General features: G+C 36.0%; 1 protein-coding gene across 1 annotated transcript; it reads left to right on the top strand.

The window, feature by feature from the left end:
* The first annotated feature begins 54 nt into the window (after positions 1-54).
* cenpl (centromere protein L) lies at positions 55-10,460 on the top strand. Its single transcript, XM_028811328.2, has 5 exons — positions 55-300; positions 7,856-8,027; positions 8,245-8,496; positions 9,102-9,644; positions 9,957-10,460. Exons 1-5 carry the CDS (start codon positions 278-280, stop codon positions 10,029-10,031), a joined length of 1,065 nt encoding a protein of 354 aa, XP_028667161.1. The 5' UTR covers positions 55-277; the 3' UTR covers positions 10,032-10,460.
* Positions 10,461-10,624: the final 164 nt, after the last annotated feature.

Genomic DNA, 10,624 nt, shown 5'->3' on the forward strand with positions numbered 1-10,624 from the left:
TCTTGTGTTTACACGTAATATCGATGGTATTTGCTGTTGCATCGTTTGACTGTGATCGAGCAAAGCATACTGGGAAGGCGGGCTGTTCAAATGTAGGATGAAAAATTACGGGGAACAATGCTTAGCTGTGTTTAGAGATAAACGAAACCGAGTAACAGTTTAACAGAGCAGTATTTTTACGTGACATTAACATATTTACTTTTATGATCCGGCGGAAGCCGTTTTATGTTTTTATATGACTTAAAACGTTTTTAATTTACGTGTCACGCGTGTTGTCATGGCGAAGAGGCCGAAAAGAAGGTAAGAGCGCAAATGGCAGTATTTATTTGATTTTTTAGCAAGTGAGTTGTTTGTCCCAAAATGTTTCAGAAGTAACTGTAGAGCCGTCACTTCTTATAACATGAAGAATCAACTTCTAATATATTTGTTTCTGTAGTCGTATCTGTTTGACGTAACCCTAAAGGTAAACATTCAGCAATAATAAACGTAGACTGAAAGATGAATGATTTGTAAGCACAAGGAAGTTGTATGTACGAGGAAGCAAAAGTCATTTATTATTACTGCAATTATTTAAAACAAGTCGATTTCAGATTGTGTGTTCATAGAAATTGTTATACTTTCAGTATCTCACGGTTAACTAAGTGGTTAAATCGCTTAATTACTTGTTTGTTGTTAGGTGTTCCTTTTCATTATGTGCAAGCATGTTGATTCTTAAAAAAAAAGGTTTTCTGAGAATTCCATATCGCTTAAGAGTTGCTTTAAGCACGAATATATCATGTTTAAAAGTCAATCCGTCTCAGATCAATATATTTTAGAAAATGTTCCCGATTTGCTTCATATTTGTTTAAAATAATGTCACCGTACCCAATAACAAATTTTATGCTTTTATCATCATTATTTTCTGAGACATTGAGGCTTTAAAAATTGGGGTGTGGCCTTAATTTTACGGTGAAAACGAGTGCCACAAAAATGACAATGTGCCGTTAGTCCTAACTTATTAACGTTTACAGTTAGAGCTGCGTTTCTTAAACGTAAGTGAAAATTTAAATGAGTTCCGTGAACTATTAGTCCTAATGCCTTGCATATGCTGTAGGTACTGGAAAATGTGGCGTCGATCACCGAATAGCCTGAATTTGATATAACATTGATTACACTCTCTCTTGCCGCACTGTTCTAAGCTAAGCCAAACCTGAAAGCAGAGATTCCAATTTCTGTCCTGATAGTTCTTAAATGTCTGTGTTGTTTGCAGTGTTGCTTGCAGTGTTGCATTCGTAACCGTGCATCTTGTGCGCATAACTAAACTGAACGTATTAATATTAGGCCTACTGTGATGATTATTATTACATGACTTTCTGATTGTCTAAGAACAGAAATAATTATATTCCTATCAAACAAAATCCTTGACCTTGTGCAGTTCGTAAAATATACAGATTGAAATATGATGTTTTGTCACCACTACTTCAGCTTAAAAAAAAAAAAAAAAAAAAAAAAGTTTAAACATCACTTCTGGAAACAAAACAGTATGTGCCAGTTAAAATTAAATCGAAGGCTAACTTCAAATTTCAATTGACCAAAGAACTTAAGCAGAAATGAGAAATCAAGATTACATATTTAACCACATAACTTTTTTATTTCCTTTTTTTTAATGGGGTTCTACAGTCTCAAAACACTTAAACACAGCTTTAGAGCAACTTTGGCCCTCAATATCTCCACACTAAACCACATTAGATCTTTCAAATTTTGACAGGTATGATTCAAGTTATAGTTCTTCTGTACCAGCTAGTGCCCACCTGAAAGAAATCAAATGTTCTGATTTATGAGGCATTTAAAATAGAAATACAGGTATGTCTGAATTAGAGTAAGCCGCCCTAATTCAGGGTGTTCATAAAAAAATGTAATGATTTACTTCATGAGGGAGAAAACATAATACAGTAAGAATAGTTGCATCAGATATTTGAAATATGAAAGCATGTGTTTCAGTTTAAATGTTCTCGATTATTCACCCTATGATAGAGGTCCATAGAGGGATAGATCCCTAGTTAAAGGGTAAAAAATAACATTCTATTTATAATCACTGACTTCGAAATTGACCAAAACAATACCAAACATGTCATTTTTAACCTACCGGGTGTGACTTTGAGGGCTTGGACCACTGCTAAATCAAAAATATTATCTTATCCGTGATCAGCAAACTTGAAGTAGTATATAACGACACTCATCATGTCTATATTAGCAGTCCCCATTTTTTAAAGTTTTGTTAAGATACCTATTGGTTACTTGCTATCTTGAGGATGTAATTTCCTGCACAAAATACTGCACAAAATTGGCCCAAAATTAAGGTTTTTTTTGGGGGGCACCTAGAGGGCCAAACATAGGGGAGAACAAACTGTATTTACGAAGGTATCCAACACAATATTATTATTAATAGTATTATATATACAGATTCTACCAGTAATCTTTAGAATCTGTCAATCCATAATTTTTTAATGTTTATATTTAGGCATCCTCATGGTTCGTCTAAGGCTTTAAAGTTAACTCATGAGAGAGGATAACTCTTCAGTCCCTCTCTTGCATATCCTGAAGACCATTGATGTACCATTTACATCAATAGGCAGGTAGTATAAACTTCCAAATGACATGGAAATGGAAAACTGTGTGCATTGTTCAAACTTTTGAATCAAGTTGTAGATCTGGATTTAGCCACATATGGCAGAATAAAAGCAGTAACTATTTAGTAATATAATACATATGAATTCACAGATGCATTTTTATAATTGTATTACACAGGTCTGTGATTATAAGTAGTATCTCTCTGTACACAGGTCTGTGATTATAAGTAGTATCTCTCTGTACTTGCACTTTGTAGTAAAACATGGTATATTCAATACTTAGTAAATATACTGTAGTTTGGTTCCAGGCGCCAACTTCATATTTTTTGCATTTACTAATTAAAAAAGTTCTTTCCAGTGGTATCATTAATTTTATGATTATTTATGTTGATTTGGATTTTCTTTTATGGACTTTGCCTTGACTGGGTTTGCAGCCTCGGGGACAACCAAATCTTTTTGTGGCATATTGGATGAACCCTATGGATATTTCTTTGCACTGAGACGATCTATGAGCCAGGGATGGTCTGTCTTCTTGATTATAATTTATACACTGGATTGCTCTCGATTCCTTCTATACGTGCTTAATGACTAAGAAATGATCTGAGGTTTACACCCAGCTGGATGCGGCTCTGGGTGATCCCACCTGTAATACCCAGCGTTATATGTATGTGGCTGTATGTTGGAACCTCCGAATTTTGGTATCTTCATGTGCATTTTGTAATATCTCCTACTATGCTGCTTGCCACTCATCTGCACCACCCCATCCTCCCTTCTCACCTTCTCCGCTGTGCTGCTACTATCAGATAAGTATTGCTCTCTACTATGCTAAAATACTCTCATGACAAACTCCTTCATATTAAACAGTTTGTCCAGAGCAAATTGTCAGACTGGAATGTCCTAAAAGACAATGGTATTGTGCGGCGCCTGAAATATTTACATCGTGGGTCAGGTCGCCTCCACAGCCGGGCTGCGAATGAAAAGTTCACTAGTAGCATTTGCTCAGGAATATGCCATCCTACTCATGGCTTTGGAAATAGGAGTGTCAGTGTGCCAAATCTGCAATATGTTAAAATAAACTCTGGTCATGGATTTGTGCACAACGAACCCACATCAGCTAATATTCCATTGTTTACCTGAAGATCTCTTAATGGCAAAGCACTGGTGCTATCAGAATTCATTACAGACTCAAACCTTGACTTAACAGAAACTTGGCAAAAACCAAATGACTTTACATCTGTCACGGAGGTGACCCCACCCGGATACATTCACTTCACAGAGCCTCACAGCTCAAGACAAGGCAGAGGAGTCGCAGTAATTGCTAGATCAAAGTTAAACCACAAAAGAATCCCCATTGACAGTCCATTGTCTTTCGAGTGTCTGGCTCTTGAGCTAATAACAAAATCTGGTCTTGTCTCACTTATTGTTGTCTATCGTCCCCCAAAATACAATGCATCTTTTTTTTATCTGATCTGACTGAATTATTAACCCACTTAAGTTCACTTTCCTAGAGAGTCATTCTTTTTGGCGATTTTCAACATCCATATTGACATTACTACATGTAAACTGAGAAATGAATTCCTATCCTTACTGGACTGTTTTGACTTGGTGCAGCATGTTGATTTTCCCACCCACTCTGGTGGTCATATACTGGACCTGATCTGCACATCTGGATTATCTGTCAGCAACACTTATAGCAGTGATTTGGGACTCTGACCATAAAGCAGTGCGTTTCACTGTCTCATTACCTCTCCCTCCTCTTACCTGTAAACGTCAAATTTCTTTCCGAAACTTTAAAAATATCTGTCCCTCTGTTCTTGCTGGATCCATTTCTGATCTTTTTCTGTCTTCGCCTTTGCCATCAAAACTAGATAGTCTTGCTGATCACTATAACTCAGCCCTTCGTTCAGCACTCGATAAAACTGCTCCTTTAAAACATAAGGAGGTTTCCTTTAAGCGTTCAGCTCCATGATATAATTCAGAGCTACAATTTATGAAAGCAACTGTCCGACGCCTTGAGAGAATGTCACGTAAGACTGGCCTCACCGTGCACGTCCAGGCTTCCTCTGACCATCAAAGGGCTTACAGGGATGCACTAACTGCAGCCAAGAACACACATTATGGCAGAATAATAGAAAGTGGTCATAATTACCCAAGGGTTTTGTTCTCTGTAGTTAATAAATTTGTGAATTTCCCCTTGGGATTAATAAAGTATCTATCTATCTACTTCAACCTGCATCTGGCCCAAGTATCTCCTCCACTGAAGTCTGTGAAAAATTCCTCCACTTTTTAAATAAAAGTAAAGATCTAAATAATTCAACTAACATAAATCCATCATCCATTTATATCCTTCCCTGTCTTTCCACTCCATCCAGCTCCTTTTCTAAATTTTCACCAGTCACATCAGCATTTGTTAATGACCTGCTTTGTAAGATGAGGCCAACTACTTGTGTATTGGACCCCATCCCCACCACACTTCTTAAATCCTGCCTTCATGCCATAATCCTGACTGTTACAACAATAATCAATACATCCCTCGACACTGGGTTTGTGCCAGCCACTTTTAAAATCGCTTCTGTAACCCCAATGTTAAAAAAGTCTGGCCTTAATGGTGGTGATCTTAATAATTTTTGGCCTATTTCCCACTTACCTTTTCTGTCAAAAGTTGTTGAGCGTGTTGTAGCTTCCCAGCTCACCAATTACTTAACCTCTAATAATTTGATGGAACCCTTTCAGTATGGTTTCATGGCGCAGCACAGCTGGGAAACTGCTGTTCTTCGGGTAACCAATGATTTGCTTATGGCAGCAGACTCTGGACAAACCAGCATATTAATTCTGTTAGACCTCAGTGCAGCATTTGACACTGTCAGACATGACATTCTACTGTCCAGAATGGAGAACGTGCTGGGTATCTCTGGCACTGCTCTCCAGTGGTTCAAGTCCTACTTGACTGATAGGCAAGAGTTTGTTAGTCTTGGCAACAGAAGATCTAGCTCAGCGTCAGTCACACAAGGAGTTCCTCAGGGCTCTGTCCTCGGCCCTTTTGTCTTCTGTATTTATATCCTTCCCCTTGGCCATATTATTCGTAGCTTTGGACTGGGTTATCATTTTTATGCAGATGGCACTCAACTGTATTTCAATGTCAAAAGTGCAACATCATCAGAGTTTTCTCAGCTCACAACTTGTCTCAGTGAAATTAAAACCTGGATGGAGCAGAACTCTTTAAAATTAAATTGCAACAAAACTGAACTCCTGCAAATTGGCACTAAAGAGCTACTTAAGAAAATGAGCTCCTTTTCAGTCACTCTTGATGGTGATCTCATCAGACCTTCTTCTGATGCAAGGAATCTTGGTGTCATTTTTGATTCCTCCCTTCATTTTATCACATCCCGCTTCGATTATTGTAACTCGCTGCTGGCGGGTGAGCCTTATAATCTTATATCACAGCTCCAGTTGATTCAAAACTCTACTGCAAGAGTCCTTACATGAACCAGCAACAGTGAGCACCTCACACCCATCCTGCTTCGTGAACTTCATTGGCTCCCTGTGTCTTACAGGATTGAATATAAAATTATATTAATAACCTTTAAATGGCCTTGCACCAGACTACATCAATGACCTTCTAAATCACTATGCTCCTGTTTGCCTACTAAGGTCCTCTGATTCTGGAAATCTTGTTGTGCCTCACACTAACCTGCACTCTATGGGTGACGGGGCCTTCAGCTCCATAGCACCCAGACTTTGGAATGACATCCCGAAATTAATTAGATCAGCTGACTCCTTCATTCTTTTAAAAAACAACTTAAAACTCATCTATTTAGGGAGGCTTTTAACTTAACATAACACTCTGCCCTTTCTTTCAGTTTACTTCTCTGTCCAGGTGCTCAGGATAATTTGTGTGTCTGTTACGTCAGAAATTAGGTTATTTGTTACATTTTTCTTTTAGTATTGAATTTAGCATTTTACTCTGGTTTTATTGTCCTTTATGCCATTTAATGCTTTATCTGTTTGTTCTATTCATTTGTATCCAATGTTACATACACCCTGCTGTTTTTTCTAAGACTCTGTGAAGCGCCTTGAGCATGGGAAAGGCGCTATATAAATAAAATGAATTATTATTTTGTCATGCATGCTCAATATACATTTGAAATATAGACATGAAATTATTTTTTCCATTTCTAATGTCTCATCAATCAAAAAGTATCTAGATGTCAAAGATGAATTATAACATGAGTAATATCTTTCAAAATTTATAAAGGGACAAAACTGCTCCACAGTACAAAAATAAAAATACAATTTTCAGAAACCCATAAATTTGAACAGCAAAATTAGGGCTTCAACCACTTTTTAAAGCCTCCACATCTCAGAAACTAATAAAGATACAAGCCTAAAATTTGGCACGCAAGCTATTGGATAGAGCAACATTATGTCTACAAAGTATGAAGCAAATGTGAAATGGTTAGTCAGGAAGTCTCCATTGATTTCATGTATATTGACCCTAAAGTAATGATACATTTTACAGCTAAGTTGTTTTAGTTATAAAGAGCATTCTCAGTATATGAATAACTTCTAATTTCAGACTTGCAGTTTCCATTTGGTTTTTTTTGATGTAGTAGGGTGTTGTACCATGTTAGCCATTATGGGTACAATGACAAGTCAAGCAAAATGACACCTTTTATTGGCAAACTGAACCGATTACAATGTGCAAGCTTTTGAGGCAGCTCAGTCCCCTTCTTCAGGCAGGTTGTAATACAGAAACTGGAGTTCTCAGTGTTTGTATAGAGTATGCTAGGACAGAGACAGCATTGGAAAACCTAGGTGGGTCATCTTCAATGTAAAAAAAAAAAAAAATGAACAGGCCCCACCAAGCCTGAAATTCATTTAGCAGAAAAGGAGAACAATGTATAGTTGAGATCTTTTGATAACTGTCCAACAAAATCTTTGGAAGATTTTGACTGAGTTTTCCATACAATGTGGATCTCTAGTCAAACTGTCTGGGTCAGCCAGAGAGATGTACATAATCCTCATACCTGGTCATAAAACTCCTATGTCTCTGTTTAAACCATGTTGTAATGTATTCAATTTTAACATGATTAGCATATTACATTGCATGGAAAACTCGTACAGGAAGTTTGTTTAACACACGTATACAAATTCATGAAAGTACTGCTACTGCCTTCATTGTTGTTAGTACTTGCTTTGTTAAATTACATTTTATGAATGTTTTTCTTTACCTGCCTTTCTGCCAGAGATGTGCCAGGGGATTTACACTCAACACCAAATATCTCTAATCCAAATGGATATGCCAGTGGCAATCTCGAAACTGGATTGCCTTCCAGCAGAAAATATGCTTCATTCCGAAGGTTTTCCTTGCATAAGCCGCCTTCAAGCAGAGAAATTAACAAAGCTAATAACTTATCAGTAAGTAGTTTTATGTAATATGTAATTTAAACATGTAATGAAAAGCCACATTTTATTTCTTGACAAACTAAAACGTTTCTTGTTGTTTTTCGAAAGAAAATTGTGACTTTTAGTTTACTTCAATTTTCAATATGATTGTTTTTTATTTAGTATCAGATTGACTGTTAAATACATGTATCTAGAGATGTTCATTACTAATATGTGTTTTTCTTTTTAGCAAAAAATTGAACCTGAGCAGATTTCACTGCTAATTGGGAAAGACTGGCATTTGCACTACGTGACTCCATTGTACAAGTTCTCTCATTCAGCAATAAGGTCATATTCAAGGCAACTTTCAGCATTCATTGCTGCAGAGAAACAAAAAGGTGTTCCTTTTGATATGGGGAGTGACAATATCTTTAGGGTCAATTTTTCAATAATACTCGGAATAGCTGAAAAAGAAGGGGACAGTGAAGCAGTCTTTATTCAGGTACGGAAAATAGAGTTTGCTTTAGATTACAAAGCACCTCTTACAGTAAGCTATTCACCATAATTTCTTCAAATGCAAATTGTACTTAGTGTGCTTTTTAATATTTTGACATTTGAAAGATCAGGTATCAAAATAGGTTGCAACTGATGGTAGGAGCTGCTTGTAGTTATTTTAGCAACCATGATTATGTTAAAAATTATACAATCACTGGTGTTTTGTTTTTTCTTAAATAGAAGGTAAATTATTCAATTTGGAAAATATCCTTACTTTTTTTAGTAATAAAATGTGATGGAACCCTAAATAAAAAAACGTTTAAAATGTAATGTTTAAAAAAAGAACAACCAAAATGTAGCACTGTGTATTTATTTTGTAGAATAGTTAAAACTATTTTATGTACTGGGCAAATAGAAATTGATTTATATTACTTATTGATCTAAACTAATTGAACATGTAGCATAATATAAACACTTAATTGGGCACCTCCCTATGACCATGATTTGAAATTAATATTGTAAATAGAGTAGCTGATCAATAAAGACTTCACTGTCTTTTATGCTTATATTGATCATCACTGATTACAACTTTCTCATCTACATTTTTTTCAGATCTATACCAAACAATTTTTTGCTATTCAAGGAACAACTGAGAATGTAATCTGGAGTGGATGGCTGGCATGTGTTAATTGTAATACAGAATATATAAGTTCTCTACCTCCCAGATTTACATACTTTCCTTTGTTTTGTTCCAATGGACCAGAAACCATGACTGCAATTGTAAGGACTTGGTTCCAGAAGACATTTGATTGCAATTTTGGCAATCTCTCTATAAACTACAGTAATCTCAGCTGGCTAGCAGCTATATGGACTGACTGCAAGCAAACAGTGGACTTTAAGTACTTAAAACTGTCTTGGACTCTACCATTAAGACCACCATTGGATGTCACATACACCATTAATTCTGAAGATGGGTGGGAGCTTTGGAACAGTATACATAAAGAAAATGATCAGATTACTTTAGAGGAAATGGGTCAGTTTATGTACGTTTTGGAGTCCCATTTCTTCAGACATTTTAAGGTTCATTTAACATTTGGGGAATTAATTGAGGTCTCAACATCTCTTGGAGTGGTCCAAAAGAATGGAAGAATCAAGGCAAGTTGGAGTCTTTTTTTAATACTTTAACTGGCAGCCAAGCTATCATTAATATTTATATAATATTCAAAAGGCATTCGTGTACAGTTTCCCATTGGGGAAACTCATATTTTGCATTATTCCGAAGCATGAAAACATAGGATGATCATCTTTAATACCATTACTTTAAAAAAAAAAAAAAAAAGTGCAGCCTGTTACTGTTGTTAACGTGAATACCAGACTATGGTGTAGCTGCAGTTTTGTATTATGCACGTGATCACATAAACGGGCAGCTGATACATTAACACTCCTTTTTTTGTTTGTTTTTTGCAGTTCCTGAGTGGTGAACGTATGACTGCCATCCTGACACTGCTGACAGAAAATGCAGTTTTAATGATGCCCGTCTAACCTCTGAGAACGTGAATCTGGAAATTACTGTCTCCTCAATGAGCACTTGATAGCATCCTCTTAAATGTAAAAGGCAGCCATTTATTAGCATATAAAAAGTGATTTTGGTCATCTAAGGAACACAATTTAATTTTATTTCATCTTTTATTGATGCACCTTTTAGACTGTTTATTTATAAAAATAATAAATGTTAAGGATGCATGGCTTTTATTTTACTGCACCTTAAATAAGTGGGTTAAACGACGTTTATATTTTAACAGCTTTGTAAATGCAACTGTAATATTAAAGAAATTTATTATAAAACAACTTGTAATGGATAACAAACTCATTCAGTTTTAATCTGTGCAAAACAATGTTTGTTGAACACTAACAGATAAAATGAAGCAGGTGTGAATGCACATTTTTTACTTTAATAGTGTAATATTATTCAAGCTCTTAAACCACTCACAACGGATAAGTGTGTGTGTGTGTGTTTTTAGCTAAGGGTTGATACAGAAAGTGGTAACTGCTAGGATGCTGCCTTGACCATGTTACTAGACCTTTCCACCATTAAACAACTGACAAACGTCTTTTGAAAATATTAAGAATATATC

This window comes from Erpetoichthys calabaricus, chromosome 10 (assembly GCF_900747795.2).
Source record: "Erpetoichthys calabaricus chromosome 10, fErpCal1.3, whole genome shotgun sequence".
Lineage (NCBI taxonomy): Eukaryota > Metazoa > Chordata > Cladistia > Polypteriformes > Polypteridae > Erpetoichthys > Erpetoichthys calabaricus.

Excerpts from the sequence above, each read along its gene's own strand:
- cenpl (XM_028811328.2), top strand. The coding sequence starts at position 278 with ATGGCGAAGAGGCCGAAAAGAAG. Across the intron at positions 8,028-8,244 it reads ACAAAGCTAATAACTTATCA|CAAAAAATTGAACCTGAGCA; the intron begins GTAAGTAGTTTT and ends TTTTCTTTTTAG. Across the intron at positions 8,497-9,101 it reads GTGAAGCAGTCTTTATTCAG|ATCTATACCAAACAATTTTT; the intron begins GTACGGAAAATA and ends CATTTTTTTCAG.